Source organism: Caenorhabditis elegans, chromosome X, assembly GCF_000002985.6.
Source record: "Caenorhabditis elegans chromosome X".
NCBI classification, from domain to species: Eukaryota; Metazoa; Nematoda; class Chromadorea; order Rhabditida; family Rhabditidae; genus Caenorhabditis; species Caenorhabditis elegans.
The window spans coordinates 8,565,234-8,586,083 of NC_003284.9; the positions used below are offsets into that span (position 1 = coordinate 8,565,234).

General features: G+C 34.4%; 3 protein-coding genes and 2 non-coding genes across 7 annotated transcripts; 2 read left to right on the forward strand and 3 right to left on the reverse strand.

The window, feature by feature from the left end:
* Positions 1–5,815: 5,815 nt before the first annotated feature.
* jmjd-3.1 lies at positions 5,816–10,218 on the forward strand (the record flags this gene model as incomplete). 2 transcript variants are annotated; one of them, NM_001381042.1, is made up of 10 exons in its annotated part: positions 5,816–5,889; positions 6,162–6,725; positions 6,866–7,036; positions 7,090–7,484; positions 7,532–7,762; positions 7,814–8,525; positions 8,572–8,747; positions 8,805–9,397; positions 9,458–9,658; positions 9,710–10,218. In NM_001381042.1, exons 2-10 carry the CDS (start codon positions 6,236–6,238, stop codon positions 9,801–9,803), a joined length of 3,063 nt encoding a protein of 1,020 aa, NP_001367710.1. In that variant the 5' UTR covers positions 5,816–5,889; positions 6,162–6,235. The 2 variants fall into 2 exon arrangements, with proteins under 2 accessions (NP_001367710.1, NP_509451.2); NM_077050.7 differs by having other exon boundaries at positions 9,710–9,803.
* Positions 10,219–13,334: 3,116 nt separating this feature from the next.
* Positions 13,335–16,314, reverse strand: F18E9.8 (G_PROTEIN_RECEP_F1_2 domain-containing protein; the record flags this gene model as incomplete). Of its 2 annotated transcripts, NM_001392812.1 has the most annotated exons (4): positions 13,747–14,131; positions 14,690–14,885; positions 14,963–15,116; positions 16,180–16,314. In NM_001392812.1, the coding sequence occupies 2 exons, from the start codon at positions 14,869–14,871 to the stop codon at positions 13,747–13,749; spliced, it is 567 nt and encodes a 188-aa protein (NP_001380256.1). The 2 variants fall into 2 exon arrangements, with proteins under 2 accessions (NP_001360735.1, NP_001380256.1); NM_001373396.1 differs by lacking the exons at positions 13,747–14,131; positions 14,963–15,116; positions 16,180–16,314 and adding an exon at positions 13,335–13,443 and having other exon boundaries at positions 14,690–14,871.
* On the reverse strand, positions 15,162–15,327 carry F18E9.10. The gene has a single exon (NR_071720.1). It is a non-coding gene; the product is annotated as an Unclassified non-coding RNA F18E9.10 (non-coding RNA).
* F18E9.4 (uncharacterized protein) lies at positions 15,284–18,328 on the forward strand. The gene is made up of 8 exons (NM_077053.7): positions 15,284–15,501; positions 16,210–16,343; positions 16,395–16,487; positions 16,538–16,616; positions 16,662–16,774; positions 16,859–16,952; positions 17,862–18,034; positions 18,082–18,328. Exons 1-8 carry the CDS (start codon positions 15,438–15,440, stop codon positions 18,190–18,192), a joined length of 861 nt encoding a protein of 286 aa, NP_509454.3. The 5' UTR covers positions 15,284–15,437; the 3' UTR covers positions 18,193–18,328.
* Positions 18,329–19,804: 1,476 nt separating this feature from the next.
* On the reverse strand, positions 19,805–19,881 carry F18E9.11. The gene has a single exon (NR_071721.1). It is a non-coding gene; the product is annotated as an Unclassified non-coding RNA F18E9.11 (non-coding RNA).
* Between the last annotated feature and the right edge of the window lie 969 nt (positions 19,882–20,850).

The window sequence follows — 20,850 nt, forward strand, 5'->3', positions numbered from 1 at the left end:
GATTAGTGATTTTAGATGCAAAACTAATGGAGGTGCAAAACTAATAGAGGAAATACGGTACATTATTTTTAGCGTGACTTGTGCCATTTTGAGTTTGAATGATTAGACATTGCTAACAGTAAAATTAGTTCGAAGGCATTATTTGGTTTAATATCATTTTGTTTAATTTTCATTTTAGACAGAATCTGAAGATCAACTTTTTTTTTACCTGTTGTACTAGAAATTGCTATGTCCTGACTCTTCAAGCCTTGAAAAAAAGGAAAATTGCTTCATATATCGGTTTGTAATGGTATTTTTCTAAGCTTGAGTATGCAACAGTATTCCATGCATTTTAATTTTTTTATAATTAATTTTTAAAATGTGGGGTTGTTATAGATAGGCGGTAAAAAAGTTTTTATTCTCTATATAATATATTGGTTGCATTTTTAAACTATTACTAGTTTTTCTAGTATAGAAATTAAATCACGTTTGTGATACTTTACTTTCATTCTGCCGTCATATTTATTTGGAGACTGTCATCCAATTAACAATTTTCTGAAGTGGATGATTTCATTTTTTGAGCAATCTAAATTCATCTGGCACTAAGCAGCTTTACCGTTTTGGAGCATTTATCAATTGGGCGAGCTCAATCTGGCATGACAGACAGCTGCAATTTTTTCAATTTCTTTTACCCAACCCTCTTCTATTATCAGGCGTGTATAAAAGAATGCGATGTCAGAAGTGCAAGTCTTACTCGTTACTTGTTGGCTACTGGTCCTCGCATCTTTTGCTCTGAACTCACATTCATACAAAAAAAAAGAACAAAAAGGATGAGGTGCTGGTCAGTGCCAACAACGTGTCAAATGTGAACGCGTGCGGTTTTTATTCCCTCTTTCTCCGTCTTCGTCCTCCTCGTTGTCTCGTCTTCTTCGTCTTTTCCGCAGTCAGCTAGCCTTCAGAATGAAAGGAATGGTTAATAGTGGCGCCGTGTTGGTCCGTGCCCAATGTATACACGATGCTACGTCTCTTCACCAACGAGTATCTCTGCATGTGGTCACTCCAGCTGACCACTCACAAATGTTTCTCATGTCTGCGCATCTTTCATCCGGACTCTGCCTATCCATGCCCGATAGGATTTTCACTCTCATAGTCTTTTCATTTGCTTCTTATTTCGTTTCTCCTCGTAGTCTTTCATGATGGCTCAGATTTTGAGCTCAATTTCATTCGACCAAATCTCAGGTCGTCATAGTATGAGTCACAACCACTAAAGATTATTAGAAAATAAAGTGCTCAAATGTATTTCTTTATAAATTGAAAAGTATAATCTGAATGTTCATAATCCCATATTAGTTATTTTGTCGCTCGGATAAGCCGTGCCACACACTCTTCCCATTTTCCCCATAATTCATGATCAAGTCTCCCGCACTCCGGCTCAAAGTAAGTTTTTTTTGCATTTCTCAGGCAACATCTACTTCAACTTCAGTAATCAATTCCCCCGTACTCTCATGCTTTCTTATCACTACTTTTCTAACCACACAAGCATGAGCTAGTTTCTTTTACATACCTGACTCATAACCACATGTTATCGGAAGTATTCCAGGTGTTCATTAGTCCTGTTTTCTTACTACCTACGCAAATTCTGACTAGACCACCTCACGCGTACAGCTGCAATTTTTTTGGCGAATGAGTTTGTACTTTTCATATTATTTAGTTTTTCTTCCTAAATTTACATGCATTATTTAGTAATGTATTGCATGTTTTTAAAACTGCAAATTAGAATTTTGTTTACCTGAGCTATTCTAAATCGAGAGCATTATTCTTTCCGCCAGACACAGGAAATACGAATCTAGCTGCTGTACCAACCCATTTGTGAAAAATATCAACTTTATCCAATCAACACGATTTCCTGCTTTCCAGCCACTATATCATACTGGCGGCTTAGATTTGGCAAGTAAATCAAAATGATAAGTTGCCCCCGAATCTGTCAATGTACTTTCAACTAAAACGTGCAAGTATATAAGAACGAAAAAAAAACGTGTAGGGCAAACTGACATCTTTCCCTATTAAATTCGTTTTTTTTTTCCGACACGCCTTCTATCATCAACATTTCTTGACAATCATGAAGTCGTATAACCGGATTTAACGCGCTACTTTTGCCCTTATCAGTTAAAGAAGACCACAATTTGAGAGTTTTATCGCAATTTCGAGATTGACAGGTGTCAAATATAGTGCTAATTCAATTGACTACGCTTCATTTAGCAGTCACAAGAAAAAAATTGAACATTACACGAGTTGTAAAGCATTGTAACGGATATGAGACACTAAAAAACGTTTTATTAAATACTTTTGAATATAATGTTTTTATTTACATTAGTCAAGATGTTTTAAAACATATGTCCCAAGTATAACTATAACTCATTAACTTAAGAAAAACCGCTAAATCTGAAGTATCAGAGAAACTAAACAGTACTTTAATTTCAAATAATCATTTCTGTGAACCTTCATAAAGTTTTTAAATGTGTGACTTCTAATAAAATTACTGCCTTTATGTTTCTATTAGTCTTGCACTACTTCAAACCGATCGAAAGTTAGTCATGCAAAACTAAAAAATGAATTACGGTACCTTATCACAGTTGTTGTCATAAGTAGCCAACACGTATTTTAATGAAAAGTCAATTTAATGGACTATCCTTTTTGAGTTCAACCCGTATGATGTCCAAAAACTTTGCTTCATTGCACGAAAAATTATCTCAATCTAAATTTTGCCCACTCTTCTAATTCTCTACTACTTCTCATTGCGCTACAACTTTTTTGTGTGGTATAAAAAGAGATAAAAAAAGTCTAAAAGTTTCCATTTCTTATCACTTTTCAGTCAGCTTTTCCACGGTCTGACGCCCGTTCGGCTAGGACACTACTTTTGAGTTCAGGTTTTCTTTTCTTTTGATGTTTGATCTTAAAACTGTATGTATTAATCTGATACAGTTTGTCACTGGTTGAGGCATTTGCAGTATTTTTATTACAAAATATAATCACAGTGCAACATTTGCATTAATGGAGTACTGTAGTATAAATAAACGAGACCGATTTGTACGAAAAAAAAAAAAAAACTAAATGTGCTAATTATACATTTAGTATTCTAATCGTGAGTGAATTGTCCCCTGTGACACGCCACGTACTCGTTGTTACCGTCTTCTCATTGGCATTGCTTCTCCACTAAACATTCGACCACCCACACCTGCTATCTACCCGTTCAAATCTCTATTAACCCCTCCGCCAGTGTTCGTCAATGTCATTTTGATTGACCGGACGGTCAGTACGCTTGTCTGTTGCAATCGGAAAATTGCTTGCTGGGCGAAATAGTGTTAAAATTGCGTCGCAAATGTGACAAGATGATTGAAACGGAAGAGGGGACAATTCTAATCAGTGGGAAAGCTGGCAACGGTTAGGGGAAGGAAGACGAAGAAATAGGGCAACAAAGTGGTAGTGAAGATAGTTTTTGGTTTGGTTTGAAATCGTCATTCTTCCTTCTTAGGTCGTGAAGTATAAATATATTATTGTGGCATTTCTTAACTATCCTTATCGGCTTTGCACAACAATGTCTTATCTTCTGATAAGATTGCCCTCTTCTCCCCGCATATTATTATATATGCATAATATAAATTGTTTCTATTATTTTCAGCAATTCTCATCACTTCCTCCATTACCGTATCATTTCATATTTTTCAACGACAAAATACGCGCTCCGAGGAAAAATTATTATTCGAAACTATTTCCATATTCCATCTATAAAAACTGTACTATTTTTAGGCTGATTGTGTGCTTCACAAAAATAAGCTTTCAGTTTCTCAATGAAAATATTCTTAAATTGCATATTGTTACTAAAATTCCCTTTTATCGTAAATTGATTATTCTTAATTGGTTCTAGATAATTTTTGAGTAATTGGTTTGTCCTACCTATTTTAAAAAAGCTTTAAAAAAAAGTTTAAAAAGCTAAAACGCTTGTACAACCTTATGTCCTAAAAAAATCCTACTTTCACTCATCCCTCTTTTTTGCGCTCTCTACATCGCTCTTGGTGGTCCCATCTCTTCCCCTCTTCAATTCATGTGCTCTTTCGCAAAGTGCTCCTAAGCCTTCTACTCTCGCTTTCACTCGTCCACAATGGCGGTCAACTCGGTCGATGGAAGCAGGCCACACACACACACACACACTCACACATACAACCGCCTTCTGCTAGCCCGTTGCAATTTATTGCGTTCATCCGTTTTTCTTCCCATTTTTTTGAATCAAACATCAAATAGGCCAACCAATGAAAAGGGACGGTAAAAATTCACTGCTTTATGAGCTAATATATTTTATCACCCCGTTTGTTTTGCGCACCGCGCCAAAGAATGAGTCGCACAATTTAATGATAGGCATTCAATTTTTGGCTACGTTTACAATACCGTATATCGCATACTTTTATGCAGATAATTTCATAAAGTAAAGCAAATCATTGAAATTCTCCATGCCATGTTGAAAATAGCTTTGAGCAAACTAGTAGGAGAAAGTAGGAAAACGTACTATGTTGCGAAAATAATTAATCTTAACTATTTTTATCTTGATTAGTTTGATCAAAAACGTATATGTTGTACACTAAAAGAAGCTACTTAGTTTCATATGTTAGACCAAAAAAGCGGTGTACTTTTTTCAATTTCACACACGTGTTGTTTCAAATTGTTTTATTTTTGATTCAAAAGAACCTAGCAAATTTCAGTTTTATTGTCTAATTAATGTTCAAAAGTAGATTTGTGAATGTATTGCAATGACAACATGACATATACATTAAATATTGGGCAGGCCACATCTTATTAGTCCCTTCACTCTTTCTTCTCACGAGCTTAGTTATTTACTCGACTGGAGCCAAATAGATTGCGTGTTCGGCCGTGTTGCGTTCTTTTCACACGTGGCTAGTCTCAATATATCTAACCAACAAGCAAGCAGAGAAGCAACGTCTCGTTCTTTATTTTTCCTCGAGCGCCGTTCCTCGTTTGATATTTATTTACGTGCGTGTGCACAACGCACAGCCATCTATAGCTAGTCAGTGTATGCCCCGTCAACAACAAAAACAAAACGAAAAAAAAACCACGCTATCTTTTCTACCTCCTCGTTTGACGTCGTTCGTCCATACTTCATTCATTGACATCGTGGGATGGGCAGTAAACAAAACTACTGTAAATGCTAGTTTACTATTTTGTTGTATTTTGTATTCTAGTTGTGTTTCTTTTCTAAAATTAACCCTAGACAAAAATGAAATGGCAGCTGGATTAACCAATAATACTGTGAATGCATAGATAATGCCAAAGTTCATGAAAAGGGCAGATATATGTACTTTAAGTTATGTAAAGATCCGGGAATGTCTACAAATGTGCACGTACTCTCTATTAATAGTTTGATGGGATTCTAAATTTGAGATTTAATCAAACTAAAATGTTTGCTTTTTCGATCTGCTTTTATCACTTCAACTCAAGCTTTAAAAAATTATTCAGAGCCTGGCAATGTTCTCACCTACGCATCGTGTTTCCTGCTTATCTCCTCATGATTAACTTGATTCAATAAATGGATTTGACCTGGTTTATACATGTGTATTTGAGTAAACTTAAACCCTTATTTTAGATTGGCACCTTTTCAGTTACATCTTAATTATCTACGTCATTATCATTGAAGTGCCTAACTAGAACTTCGGCTTTCTCACGTGCCTAATTAAATTCTTACAAATTTTTTGTCCGAACTGTTTTCTTTTTTTTTCAATAATCGCTTCTTGGATCTACCTACCCACCTATAAACTCATATTTACAGTTTGTTCCCCAGCATTTACCATCGTATGCAAGGGAAAAATTCACACTTGACTGGAATAACTGGAACTACACATTGTGAGTTACTTTGCATTTTTGCTATAGTGACCAGTTGGCGACCAAAAGTCGAACTGAAAAGATTAGTGCATTCATGCGAAAGTTCTACATAAGATTCAATTACATTAGTCATATTTTAATACGGATATGACTTTGATATTTAAAGATTAACAAGCAAGGTATCTAATTAATTAAGCACGAGTGCACGTTTCCGCAAATTTATACACCTAAAAACGCGGGCAGCATTCCTCTTTTCAATTTTTGCTACCTCATCTTATACTACTTATGTTTAGTTACTATTTTCGGAGCAAGCCCAAGAAGTATGTCATTGGTTAAAAACTCACAGGAAACTCCACCATTTCCCGGAATGAACTCCACCATGAGGCCAGTAGAATTCAACTCGACCAAGCAACCGGAAGCTCAGACTATTGATCAAGAGCAAGATGCTCCTAAAAGCTTTGATTTTAAAAATCAAACCCTTGGCGTGTATTCTGATACTGTGTTGAATCCACTCAAAAACGATAGTTTCAAGGATGAGCTGGTTGTAGATGTTCAGAAAAATCTTCCCATTGAATCGTTGACAGTATCTCCAAAGAGTTCTACTGACCAGAATTGCAGATCTACCAACGAGGCTATACGAATTGCAGGATTTGATAACTTTGCTGATCAGCTCCAAGAATCCAATGGCGTTTTCGAAGCATGCCCAGAGGCCCATTCAGAACAAGGAAATGAGAGTGAAGATTTTAAAGATTTGATCAATAGTGAAACTGAGTGCAACATTGAAGACGTTGTTCTCCCGACAGTACACGTTTCTACGGATTCTGAAGAAATCATTTCGGGCGATGTGATTATGAATGGTTAGTAGATTGTTTAAGTATAAAATATTTTTTTCATTCTTTGATGTAACTATGATTTTGATAGCTTTTGAAAAATTGAAACAAAATACATAGTTAAACTAATTTGGAAACATTCTAATACTTACTGGGAACATTTACAGACAGCAATGTAGTTTCAAAACCAAAAAATTTGGAAAAAGTCGAAACGCCTGATGTTCTCATTGGCAGTGGTTCAAACGACAAGCTCTCTGATATGACTGAACAAATTGGCAACAATCAGCATCTTGAAAAACTGATCTCGGAGAAAACTGAGAAATCACTCAGTGACAATGGTGAGAGCAACAGTTACCAGTTATTAATTTCTGAACGATAATATTTTTTTCAGAAACGACGTTGAAACCTGTGCCTGTGCAGCATACCAACAGTGTCGGAAGTTCGATTGGGACAACTTCTGGAGATTCAGAAATTTCTGACGATGACCAAAAATCATGGAGTCCTAAAAACGAATCGCTTGATTATCAACCTGCTTCTACTTCAAGCGAATTTACAGAAACAACCTCTGTGGCTAATCAAACGGAATCTAATGCAGGAAGTGTAGATGATTATTGCCCCCGCACGTCGATTGACATTGGATTGGACTCTTCCGCTCCTTCATGCTCTTCTGATGCAACAAGGGAGCCTACACCAATAAAAAAGCGTGGTCGAAAGAAGAAGGAACAATCTGCAACCGAACCCCCTATACCCAGGACGAAAAGAGCATATACTAAAAACCCAAATACGGTAAATTTCATAACTAATCTATTCTCAGTTTAATGCATAATTTACAGATCCGAAAACGCCGCATGAAAAAGAACCAATCTGACGATGAGGAAGATGATGGACCACCAAAAAGACGGACGATTAATTATCAAATTGAATTTCGTGATGCTTCTGGGGCTTGGACTATGGCTCAGCAGTTGATATTTGTTCGTGACTTCATGTCTAAAAAGAATGATAAAATAGTAAAACTGTCGAAATCAAGGCAAGACAGAGTTGACAAATTCATTCTTCAATTTCAAGTCAGTCCGCATTGAAAATTATTGTTAAAAAACCAAAAACTAATATTTCAGAAAACCCAAGATTCTCACTACATGCGTGCTGCCATTCAGCTGAATACAATTTTCCCGGATCAAGGAAACTATCGACATTGTCAGGATTATTTGAAAGATCTTACCATTCGTGTAGTAGTACCGCCAAAGCGAAGAGAAGGAAAACGAAAAAGTGAAGTTCCTGCCAATCCACCAGCCCTTTTGCTAACTGGACCATTATATCTCAACTTCTATTGTACATCACAAGAAGTCCTCGAAGCGGCAGGTCAATTACTCGAATTTCATGTCAACGCCGTTTACAAAGATGAACGACTACAGCCTCCGGTTGCCGATAAGACACTTTTGGATCTGGAAAGAGCGATGTATCACGAGCAAGTCAAAGATCTTACTGACTATCACAAATACCGCATACCATGTCCAACTCTCACAGTCACCACCAAAGAAGAAGTATTCTCGTCGGATTTTGAGCGCATTTTGAACTCAGCGAGCATCACCAACATTAGCGGAATCGCAAAGGCTCTGAACATCAAGACTGAACTGTTTTCACTGCCAGAAATTGCAAAGTGTCATCCTGAATTATCCATTGATATTCTTAACCAAGTACCACAAAGTGCCGATGGAAACTGTGATAGTAAAGGAATTCGTTGTTGGGATGTTACATCGTACTCTTCTAAGATGAAGCTGCAAGATTTCGAGAGGTACATGCAGAAGGAGGAGTCTGAAGCAATGCAAGGTAATATTGACTTTTGAACATAAGATTTTTAATCTTTGTTTTTAAGCTTTCGAAACGATTTCAAACTGCACAGCAAAAGAATTAGAGAGCACATGCCAGAAATTGAAAGCTGAGAGAATTGCAGCTCAAAACGCAATTGAGGGCTGTGATGAAACAATGCCTTGGATCAAGTTTGGAACAAATATCGACTTGCTTTCCGAAAATTTCAAGAAGCAGATGAATGTTAGTGATATTCTACATTTTTCAAAATAATTTATCTAATTCTCTATGTTCTTACAGGAAATCGAAAAGCTGCCGACGTTCCTGCTACCAAACCGTGAAGGAAACTTGCTCAACTACGCAGGAGTAGACGTTCTCGGCATCAATACTGTACAGATGTACGCGAAACCAATCGGATCACGCACTCCAGCACACATGGAAAACTCACTCATGGCTAGCATCAACTGGAACCGCGGTCCGGGAACGTGCGTCTGGTTTGCTGTGCCGTACGAGTATTGGGGGCAGCTGGAGTTTATGATTGGAGAGCACGGGCACAAGTACCAGGATCAAGACTATTGGCCAAGCGAAAAGGAATTACTGGAGCTGGGAGTTCCTGTAATTAAATTCGAGCAAAAAGCTGACGAGATGGTATATGTCAATACTGGATGTTTCCATTGGGTGCAGAGCAATAGCTTCTGCATCAATGTATCTTGGAATGTCGGACAGCCAAACTTCACTCAGCTGGCTACCTCAATAGTGGCTCACGATCACAATATGCTCATTGGGAACCAGGCGCATGTTCCATTGGTAAATCTCGTTTGGAATGCTGCACGTCAGAGGCTTTTCGTCGACGATCCCGAGATGTATAAAGCCATGCGCGGTGTCATGATCAGGTTAGTACATATGATAATAAAAATTTGCTATTTTCTAAACAATGCTCAATCTAATTTCAGATCACTTGCCCATTCAAAGTGGTACTTTGATCTTATTGATCATCATGACTACATTGTTGGAGACGCTAGCGAATGGAAGCTTGCTGATCGCGTTCAACGATGTAAATACTGTACATCTGAAATCTTCAACATTGTCAGATGGTACACCACAGAGGACTTATCAGTAGATTCGTACCCCTTCTGCTCTCATTGTCATGTAGCGTGAGTTTTATTCAGGATCAATGAATCATCAATGAACAGTGTGTTTTACAGAAACGAATACAAAAAGGACAGGTTCCTCAAGTACACATGGTTCTTTTCATTAGAAACATTGGTTAATATTTTTGATGCCTACGTTCCTAATTAAATATTTATCCAACAATGGTGCCTTCTAATATGTTTTCTAGGATTTTTCCTCAAATTTTAACGTTCTTTTATGATGTTCTATTAGTTTTTTACAGCGTTTAAATGCTGTTTTTCTGTATTTTTTTTCAATTTTCATTTTTAGCATTTGTTTTCCCGAAATCAACTTTCAAAATTTCCAACTCAAGCCTTTCTATCTCAATTACATCCCTAATTTCTTTCGAAGAAAAACGTACCTCGCCCCTTAATTATGATTCTTTCCATCAAATGGTCCCTGACTTCTCACGTTTATCCATCACACTCCTCGCTCTCGCTATCTCTGCAATTATCGGTGTATTTTATCAAAGAATGTTATTCAAAGAATGTTAAAAATATTGAAAATTAAATCATTTACTATATATAAAGCGCGTGTCCTTCTGTCCCTATGTAGTTTGATCTTTGATCTTTGGTCTTTGAACTCTGTAGTTTGTAGTCTCAATCACCTAAGAGGGGTCCTATAGCCCCGCCCCTTTTGTGACGTCATCACAAATTGGCGGGAAATTCAAATTTTCTGAGAAATCATTTTGGCGGGAATTTAAAATTTTAATTTTTTGAAAATATTTTGGCGGGAATTCAAAATTTAATTTTTCGAAAACATTTTGGCGGGAATTTAAATTTTAATTTTTTGAAAATATTTTGGCGGGAATTTAAAAGTTTAATTTTTTGAAAATATTTTGGCGGGAATTCAAAATTTAATTTTTCGAAAACATTTTGGCGGGAATTTAAAATTTTAATTTTTTGAAAATATTTTGGCGAAAATTCAAAATTTAATTTTTCGAAAACATTTTGGCGGGAATTTAAAATTTTAATTTTTTGAAAATATTTTGGCGGTAGGTTTCCACGCCGGCCGACAATTTCCGAGTTTCGCCACTCACTAAACTTAATCAGCAATTTTATAGTGAGTGGCGAAACTCGGAAATTGTCGGCCGTCGTGGATAGCTGCCCCCAACCGGACGCATGTGCGTCCGGTTCGGACCACCGGACGTCCGGTTGTACAGCCCTATCGTGGTGAGACGCATCCTGGTGAGACCCATCGTGGAGAGACCTTTCGTGGTGAGATCCATCGTGGTGAGACGCATCGTGGTGAGACCCATCGTGGAGAGACCTTTCGTGGTGAGATCCATCGTGGTGAGACCTTTCGTGGTGAGACACTTTGTGGTGAGACCCATCGTAGTGAAACATATTGGCGGGAATTAAAATTTTAATGTTTTGAAAATATTTTGGCGGGAATCCTAATGTTCAAAAAGTGAACATTTTCACCTTTTTTCATGAGATATTTTTGTAGGATTAATTGAATTGATGATATGTGTCAAACATGTCAAATTTTGCCAGTCGTTAGCACGCGCCTTGGCACAACACATTTGAATATTGAAACAACACAATTGACGACATCTCGAATCATTTTTGATTGTAATATTTTTTGTGCAACGTTTTACACAATTATAGTAATTTAAAATATTGTTTTCACCCACTCTTCATCGAAAAAAAATATTTCGAAATAAAATCTCATTTGAAGTAAGTTATGTGTGTTAACATGCAATTTGAAAACATTTGAATACTTTTAATATAATTTTTTAAACGAAGCGCTTGGAACGATAACTTTGAAAATTTTTAAAGTTTCTCGTGTTTGTAGTTAGCCAGCTTTTGTAAATCGATAAACGATGAAACGTTCTTTAAACAATGATATTAGCGTTTTAAATCGGGTTAACGGAAAAAGGTAGAATTATAGTTCGGTACAGCTCACAATGTGAACGATCATCTAAACTAATAACACCAAAAAAAAACACAATATGAATTTTCGATACATCTATTATAGAAAAAATACGATCGCACAAAAATAAACAACGACGCAACAATACTCCGCTGTTTCTAAGCCCAGTCCACCATTTCATTTGGATTTTTTTTTCCATAGGCTCGAAAAATATTCTGAAAATTCAAAAATAATCCGTTTTAATTTGGAACCTAACATTTTAAAATACTTCTTTTTGTAATTAAGCCCAGCAAACCGGTTTTTTAAAAACATTTTCATACCTGTTGAAACTCACACAAAATGTTTTAAAAAAAAAATATCTTGCAATAATTGGAATATATTTTTATGCAATACTTATATGTAGGAAAAAAACGGTATGTATAAGTTCAATGTATGAAAATGAAAACTAAAATCGTCTCTAATAAAAGTTTCACTTTTTAATTTGGGCATCATTCAATGCGGATTGAAATTTCTATATTGATTGTTATGTCCTTTAGAATTGTTGAAAATAGTGAACTTCTAAATTAAATTTTATAAGTGCTTGACAAACCGAAAAACATCATAGTTTCAAAAAAAACTGAAAGAAATCGTTAGGAACAAAGATTTCGACATCCTCTAAATACTGAAACAGCGCTCCATTGCAAAACTCAATTAAAAAGTTATAACTAAAAATAACTTGTGAAAACTGAATTTCACATTGTTGATTTTGTCGTATATGTTTCTGAAAACTAAAAAATGAAAGAAACAAAACAGAGTTCCGAAAACCTGAACTCTCCGTGTGTGGGGCATGACTCCTATATTTTGAAATAGAAATGCATTGAATGAAAATGATGTCATTCTGCAAATACGACTAAAATAACTAATGACAAAGTGGTTAAAACTGGAAAATGAGCAATGGAATATCTTATATTTTTGCAAAATAATCATGTTGAAGGTCATTTTACTTTTTATTTCTTACAAGGGAAGCCTTCCAGCTCGTCCTCGGACTTCCGAATGAAACCTATTATAATTGAAAGAGGACCTTGATAGAAGGTCACTCCAAAATTTTTAGTCTCGGAGGAGCACTTTGAAGTGGGTAAACGGCGATCTGAAAATATGCCTCTACATCCTTGCTCAAAAGCAATAATTTTGCATCAGTGGGAAGTTTGTAGAACATAAATAATAGGTAACGATATAAGTTTTCAATTAAATCGAAGATGGGTGGCGCAGTGGTAAACAGTTTGCACATCTGATGATAGATGTAGGTTCGTTTTCCGTCATGGTTAATTTTTTTCTAATTTTTGTTGCGCTCATGGAAGTCTGGAAGCAGTCTGAAAATGCACATTTTCCAACTTTTACGATTAATACACTCATTCCCGTGCATGTACAAGTCAAGCCGTTCGCTTTCAGAAACATAATTTTTTTTTCAATTTTTCATGATTTTTGTGCTCATGCCTATTTTGTTTACAAAATTTTTCAAAAAAATGTTTTTCCGAAAACTTTCTAAAAAGTGACCAGATGTTAAAGAACCATGCAAAACTGAAGGTTTCTATAGTTAGAATGAGGCATATTTTCAGAACGCCGTTTACCCACTTCAAAGTGCTCCTCCGAGACTAAAAATTTTGGAGTGACCTTCTATTAAGGTCCTCTTACAATTATAATAGGTTTCTTTCGGAAGTCCGAGGACGAGCTAAAAGGCTTCCCTTGTTAGTTAGCATTTCCTTGTTCGTTAAGTACATTCAAATTTTATGACTTGATTGAATATTTTTACAGGTTCTTCTTCTTCAATAAATTGTATTTTCTGCATGTTTGGGAGGTTGTACACTTCTCTCGCTGACCCGTATAACAGCTGATTCTTTGTTTCCCGTCCGAATGTCTGAAAAGTGTCATGACCAGAAACTCATTTTCAATTTGAGGATTTCTCCATTTTATAACAATATTTTTATAGCAAATTATTAAACAGATTGACGCTGCCAACCCGTAATTGGAAAAAATGAAAACTGCAAAATTGAAAGCCTCTAAAATGCATATTTTTATTAATAATTTTTTAAATGTTTTTTTTATCCCGAAAAATCACCTTGCATCCAAACCAGCTGCAATGAAAGACTAATGACAATGGTAGTACCGCCAACAGCATAGGCGCATAATGGAAACATCATCTAACAAACAAAATTATGATTTAAAAAAAAGCCCCTGAGTATTCTATCTGAGCACACAAAAGATATAATAGTTTCCGTTGAACTTGGCGTGCATAAGCGCTGCGGTTAGAAGCCATTTGGTTAATAGTATTTAACGATTGATATACAAATAAGAAAAGAAATGAGCCACCAATGCAGCAAGACACTACGTCATATAAGACAACCCATAGGTATTTTATAGATTCACATATCCATGCTCCGGGCTGCTCGTATAGAAAATCAATGCAGGAATACATTTGTTTCATTTGCAGTTTTAATATTGACTGGTCACTTGCAAGATGATAATGAATGATTATAATACTTGTGAATAGTATTGTCAATGCAAATACCCATATACCATAATAGGTTGCAGTTTTTAGCTTTGCACTGAAAATATATTTTATTTTTGTTGATTATCTTGTTACATATAACATTTAAAATGTGATATTACCAGTGACAGTTAATTTAAATGCCATAAAATTAATAAATGTTTTTTGAATACAACGTAAATTACTATAATATTCGAAAAAAAATTATTTTAACAACAATAAATACTCTGAATAGTGACAAAATATACTGCTTTTTAAGACAATGGCCGTCGATTACAACAAACTTTTGAATTTGTGAATTTTAACAGCCCTAAACTAAATGCTGCTTCAGTATCATCTGATCATGATCGATTTATCACCTTATGAAGACCAATTTTTCTGCTAAGAAGCTTTACTGATATTTAAATTATTATCAATTTATCAGTAAATCAATAGCACTAAGAAAGAAATTCTGATTAACTGCTTTATTAACACGGATTAATATGTTTACCTTAGAAATTTTGAGTTAATACTATCTAATCTCTATCCTTGCTAGAAGTTATTACTATGTATAGTGTTTGTGAAAAATAAAGGCAGATTTTTTTCAAATGCACCAGAAAACTGCTTCCGCTCTTACCTTGAGTTGGGTAGAATAATGTTCTGCCACCTCCAAAAAAAGATTTCCACCGTAGTTGAAGCAGATGTTGTCATACAAATAAGTGACAGCGTAAGCATTTGATGACAATTGAAAAAATATCGGTAAAACCCGACAGAATAACCTAATGGCATAGCGGGAATTACAACAGGCGTGATGCCCATCGAAAATGTAAAGTCTAAAAATGTTGTCGAGCATTGATATACTAGCAAATGCCATCTCAATTATTTTCTTGATTCTCTAAGTTTCTGTTACCTGAAAGATTTCATGACTTTTGGAGAAATAAATATTATACAATAGAATGCTTAGATATGAAATAGTGTTTGAAAATACCATCCTATAACCAATATCTTCAAATATGTACTTGGATAGACATCGATTCCTTGACATGTCGTCATGTTTGCCAACTCTGAAACCATATAATGTCAAAGTGAAAGTGGAAGAGAAAAAAAAAAGAAAAGTGAGTGCTTGAAACATACAAAACGATCCACTCAGTCAATGTCATCAATTACTCCCCCTTTCTTCCTACTTCCTTTTCAGTCATTTTCCATATTTTGTTCATTTAATTCTTGGTATTTGTTGCTGGTGTCACTTTCTCAATTTCTTGTGTTTGTTAACCCAGATAGATTGTTCACTGCCTGGTTCCGGTTTTTGACCCAGATCCATTTGATGAGCTCACAGCTGGAGGTGAATCAGTCTCGACAAGTTAAGCGTCATTCTTGATTGAAGAATGAAAAGGAACATGCTTTTTATTTTACTCTTGATGTGTTTGTTTCTCAGTCATTCCATAACAGGTGAGATTTTGAATAATCTAATTGTTAAAAATAAATTGATTGATGATTAAAATTATTTGACATTTTTTCCTTTCTTATGCACCTAATTGTTCTATTTTGGCAGTTTAAAACTTGTTGTTTTGAAATTTACTAAAAAGCTCTGTATGATAAATAATTTTTGTTTATAATTTTAATAGTTTGATATCGTTTTAAAAGATATCGATAAAAATCTACTTCAAAACTATTTTTTAAACAAAATAAACATTTATTTTAGTAAACTATTTTCAAATAGAACAAACTATAACTGAATTATAAACTGTCAACCTTAGTTCATATAGTACAATACAAATAGTGGAAATACCGTATCAACGATATTCTTAGGATTTTGAAAATTTTAAATCGCAAAGAACCTTACAAAGAAAGTTTGATAAAGACTGAAAAGACTACCGTACTTTCTCTATTAGTATTGCACCCCACGCCCATTGGAAAAATTATATCTCGGATGTATTTTGAAGATTTGAATTTTTGTTTCAATTTTGAAGAATACATAACGCATAACTACAGAACATTAAAACAAGAAACCGCAAAGATTTTGTCAGTGAACAATATTTTAGTGAAACAAGGAAAAACTAAGTTATAAGCTTTCAATGTTGAACTATGGGGTGCTTTACTAAAAGAGGAAGTACGTAAATGACTCACCTGGTCGGATTTCTGGAAAGTTCATTTCAGCGCAGTTAACTGTTGGTGGTTGGTTTTTTCCAGTCTCCGTAGCTCCACCTGATCCCAAGGATAACACAGTTTACGATGAAGATGTCACGTTTCCAGAAGCTGAAGCTGTTAATGTAACGCATCAGGAAATTAAAGTTAGTTTGAGTTGAGTGAAATAATAAAAAATAACGAAACGATAATTATAGGATTACTACGAAAAAGATAAGCTGGAAAAATGGAATAATCAGAAAATACAAGCAGTTTATAAAAAAAACTTAGACAAAGTGCACAGACATCATGTAAGGCTTATGGGGGAAACGTTCAGAAGCATAACATTACGCTACTTCAGAACGACAAGGAGTATACATCAACCACTACTCATGACCCACTTGAAATTTCACACTCAAAACGGTTTCTTCCTCAATCTGGCATGTTTTTTTTTTGGAAAAAATATAACTTTAATGATATTTCAGGAATCGAAAATTTAGTCCATCCACCGTTAGGAGGAGAAACGCCGTCTGTAAACGAAGAGCCAATTATAACAATGTCCATGACACCAATACAAAGCCTAAGTCAGCCGGAAGAAGTGGGCGTTTTATTTTTTTACTCGGCTAGCTGAATAGGCTAGCTGAATTTCTCTTATTACCGCCAAAACCAATGCTTTGTTCAGATATCAGCTGAATTTTCAAAAAGCAGCGATGCAATATTGGAAGTTAGCGCGACAACCGAAAAAGTCAGGACAACAAGAGTACCGTTTATTTATGGTAAGAAACTTTACAAGAGGGTGCAAATATTTGAGTTCCTGTATCTTGACGTGAGCAGAACTTGATATATTCAAAAGCGCATAATCATTAGTACATTTGATGATTATTAAATTAATGATCAGAAGTAATAGATCAGCTGGCATAATTCACTGAAAACAGGGACAGTTTTTGTTTTAATAAAATCAAACTTTATTATTACAAGTTTTTGGAAGATATAATATTATACACGTAAAAACTTATCACAAAAACTTTTTCTGATGAAAATCAACATTGAAAACGTTTATGAAACCATTGATGGTTTTCTGAAAAATTCCTCAATGTTTGCCGAAAAAAAAAGAAAATGTGATTTTATTTGATAAAGCAGTAATGGGTGTTAAAACATTATTAAAACACTGTTCTTAAAGAAAATCAGCATCACACAATTACTTCAAGTAGATTAAATTTTTAAAAAGTATTTTTGCAGCACTAGAAATAAAGTTCTTGAATAATAGATTCGAAAACAACAATGTCTAGTGTCAAGTACAGAGGTGCCACAGCAAAAATTAAGGAAAATACTTTCCTTTTTAGAGTAAAGTTTGAAACAATAAACATTTCGTCAGTACACCATCCTTTTTGCAGGTATATTGATATTACGTCAAGCTCAAAGTTCAAGACAAAAAAAATGTTCTACGAAAACTTTTACCTCACTTACTGAAAGTATCAATTCAATTTGTTTGGGTATCACGACACAAATCAAGGCCACCAAAAAACACTCATGTTGCCATGATTTTTTCATTTTTTATTCCAAGAACAGGTGCAAAGCTATAATTGTAAACATGTAAACATTGTGCTAGGATAAAGTGTTGTTTACTGGACCCATCTTTTTTTAAAGGATAATTGATATTTATAGTTGTAGTGTTTTTTTTCCAGAAATTCCCAAGAAATCATTTGATGATCCCTTATCGTCTGTTGAAAGGGAAAAAGATATGATGAAATTGAAAAGGGATGTATTTCGTCTGCGCAATGAGATGAATCTGGTCAAAGCACTATTGAATAAGATGTACAAGAGAATGTACAGAAAACAGAGCGATTTTCTAAAGAAGGTTTAGTTTGCAAACTTCAAAAATAAAATAAAAAAGTATATTTGTAGAGAAGTATGCATGAAAAGCAATCAACTCGACTTTCTGCAGTTCAAGCAGAAGGATCTAACAGTGCTGCATTTGGAAGAGTTCAACGGAGAAATCATGTGCGGAATGTCTGATTTTGTATTTTTAATTATATTTGCAATAATCCTTTATTCAATTTGCCTGTTTATTCTTATTGTAATCTAACGCTAATGACACAGCTGCCAAAATTTGAAAACGAAAATAAATGAATATAAAAATTAGAAGACTGGATTTCTGATTGAGTTTTCTCAAATGACATAATTAGGAAAAATCAGGTTTGTTGTAAAGAAAAAATGATGAGAGTGAAATAATAATTTTGATTAGCCAGGCAGCATATCAAATTCGATAAGAATGATCATATAATACAAAGCCCGAAAAGCCCAAAATGTAGCATTATTTTTTTGATGAAATTCCAGACCATTCTTTTTTTGTTTATTATTATGTTGCATGTTGTGTCGCATTGTTACATCACTGAAAAAAACCAGCTTACTGGTTAATTACACCCTTCTAAATTGTGTGTACCTTCTTGAGAGCGACGAACCTATTTTCTTATTTTTTGTTTTGTTTTTTATCTTGCTGTTCATTTCCTGAACACAACACCATAATGTTGGTTTTTGAAGAAATCTGCTACCAACTTCAAATAATTTTATAAAATCGACCACCGTTTAATTTCTTAAAGTCCACTTTTCCACAGTGTTTCTCGATAGTTTTGAATTTTTGTTAATATTACCAAAAATAGTTAAGTACGTCCTTATTTCTTAAAATTTAAATTGTATCTTGATTTTCTGCATTTAGATATGATAAGGGTTTAGTTTTGCGCAAGTTTCAAATAAAAAAGGTCCATATTGAGAAAAAACTTCGTCGAAAAATGTTCAAGACAAAACTAAATTTTAGAGTGCGTAATTATACAATTCGGTCTGTTATCTGAGCATTTATACACTTTCCATGTCATGGCTTGAAGGTCATATACCTGAAAAAGATTTGTTACATTCGAGTAGGAAAAATTACATTTTAAGGACATCTGATTTCTCCTGATTGAGAGAATAAAATTCAGACATGTTTGGAAATCTTTGTTTTTTTGTTTTTTAATTTTGTTTCTGCAAGGTATATTGTTCGAATAGTTTGGCTTTTTGACCAAATTTTTTAAAAAATATAATAACTATCACATAATATTTTTTAATGACTGAGCAATTGGCATTTCAAAAATGAATTAGTAAACATATCTTTTTTCGACGAAAAGTCGCATTTTATCATGTCTAGGCATTGAAACGTAACAACCTACTACCTACTTGTACTGTTGTTATTTGAAAAAAGTTGAAAATAGTACATTTTTTTGCAGACCGCTATAAGTACTAAAAATTGTTGCAAAAACTACTTGGTAAGTTTATCAGTTGTGTCAGTTTTATCTCTTTTTTGATCAATTACTGTTATTTTTCTTTAAATTGATTTTCCCAATGATTATAACAACTATTGCCGTTTCGATTTCAAAAGTAGAACATTCAAATTGAAAATTCTCGGTGGTGCCGCTCTGGTCATTTCTTTCAATTCCATTCGAATTGAGAAAAAAAGCGATAACATCGCATGTGATTTGTTTGTACCGTTTGTGCGTTTCTTGCCAATTCTAAAAGGTCACTCCTTAGAAACCGTTACTGAACTTGTTGAAAAATGGAGATTTAGAAATTCAATGATGTAAAGATACGGTTCGACAAAGTGCCAAAGTTATTCAAGAAGCGTGTCAGTGACCTCCTGTCACAGACGTCCAAAAACTTGGAATTCAAGGTTATCTAGCTATTTGAGTACTGATACAGTTATGGCGTAGTGAAAAATAAATTGACCTCCCATCTCTTAAATTCTTCGGTTTTGTTATCAAATCACACTGGGCAGCATTTTAGTAACAGGCCGTTTTTAATGTTGTTTTCCATGAAAAGTGAAAACGTAATAAATATTTGGCAATATTATTTGAAAAGTAAATTTTAGTTCCTCAATTGAGGAATGCGCGGGGAAAATTTAAGAATTTGTTTAAAAGTGAATGCAAAAAGTAGTTAAAAAATCCGTCATTTGTACTTTTGAAATTCAAAAAAAAGTAACTGCATTTATTTTGCCTGAAGTGCTAATTAAAGTTCGAAAAAAACGAAAGGAACATACATTTTGCAAAAAAAAACTGCTGACTTACCAGTGAACATAATTTTGCTAAGGAAAAAAAAACATTGAACTACGTTTCAAGTTGTCAGCTTTCTTTAAAAGTCGACAAAATCAGTAGTGGTTACAGAATCAACTTGGTTGTGAACTTTTTATTTGTGATTTGACAAAACTCTTTGCGTTTTTCACGGTTAATATGTTTTAAAACTGAAAAATAATTTTAATTAACTAGTTTGAAAACTATAAGCATCTAGCTTACCTAAAAAATAGTGTACCTGAACTTCAGACCCCAAACTCACTTAGGATCCTTATCATGAATAGCGAACAAGTTTCACAAAACAATACACTTGTTCTAATAGATCCCCATATACTTTTAGAAATATAACTTGCCTTAGAAGATAATTTCAATGATGACACGCTCGCAAACGTTCTTGAAACTTAGCCCAAGGTCTTATGATTAACTTATCAAACTTTATCAAATTCTGAACATTTGTCTTTTTTTTAAATATCTTCAGTTCTTCTATTTTGAAAAAAACGCAACACTATATCACTTGACATTGAACGTATTTTTCATTAGCCCCAATTGATGTTAACGGTCATTTATTTCACTCGTA

What these genes read in the sequence shown, in the direction of transcription:
- F18E9.4 (NM_077053.7), top strand. Translation starts at nt 15,438, where the DNA reads ATGAAAAGGAACATGCTTTTTATTTTACTCTTGATGTGTTTGTTTCTC. An exon ending in AAGAGTACCGTTTATTTATG is followed by an intron (nt 16,953 to 17,861) that starts GTAAGAAACTTT and finishes TTTTTTTTCCAG; the next exon opens with AAATTCCCAAGAAATCATTT. An exon ending in AGAGCGATTTTCTAAAGAAG is followed by an intron (nt 18,035 to 18,081) that starts GTTTAGTTTGCA and finishes GTATATTTGTAG; the next exon opens with AGAAGTATGCATGAAAAGCA.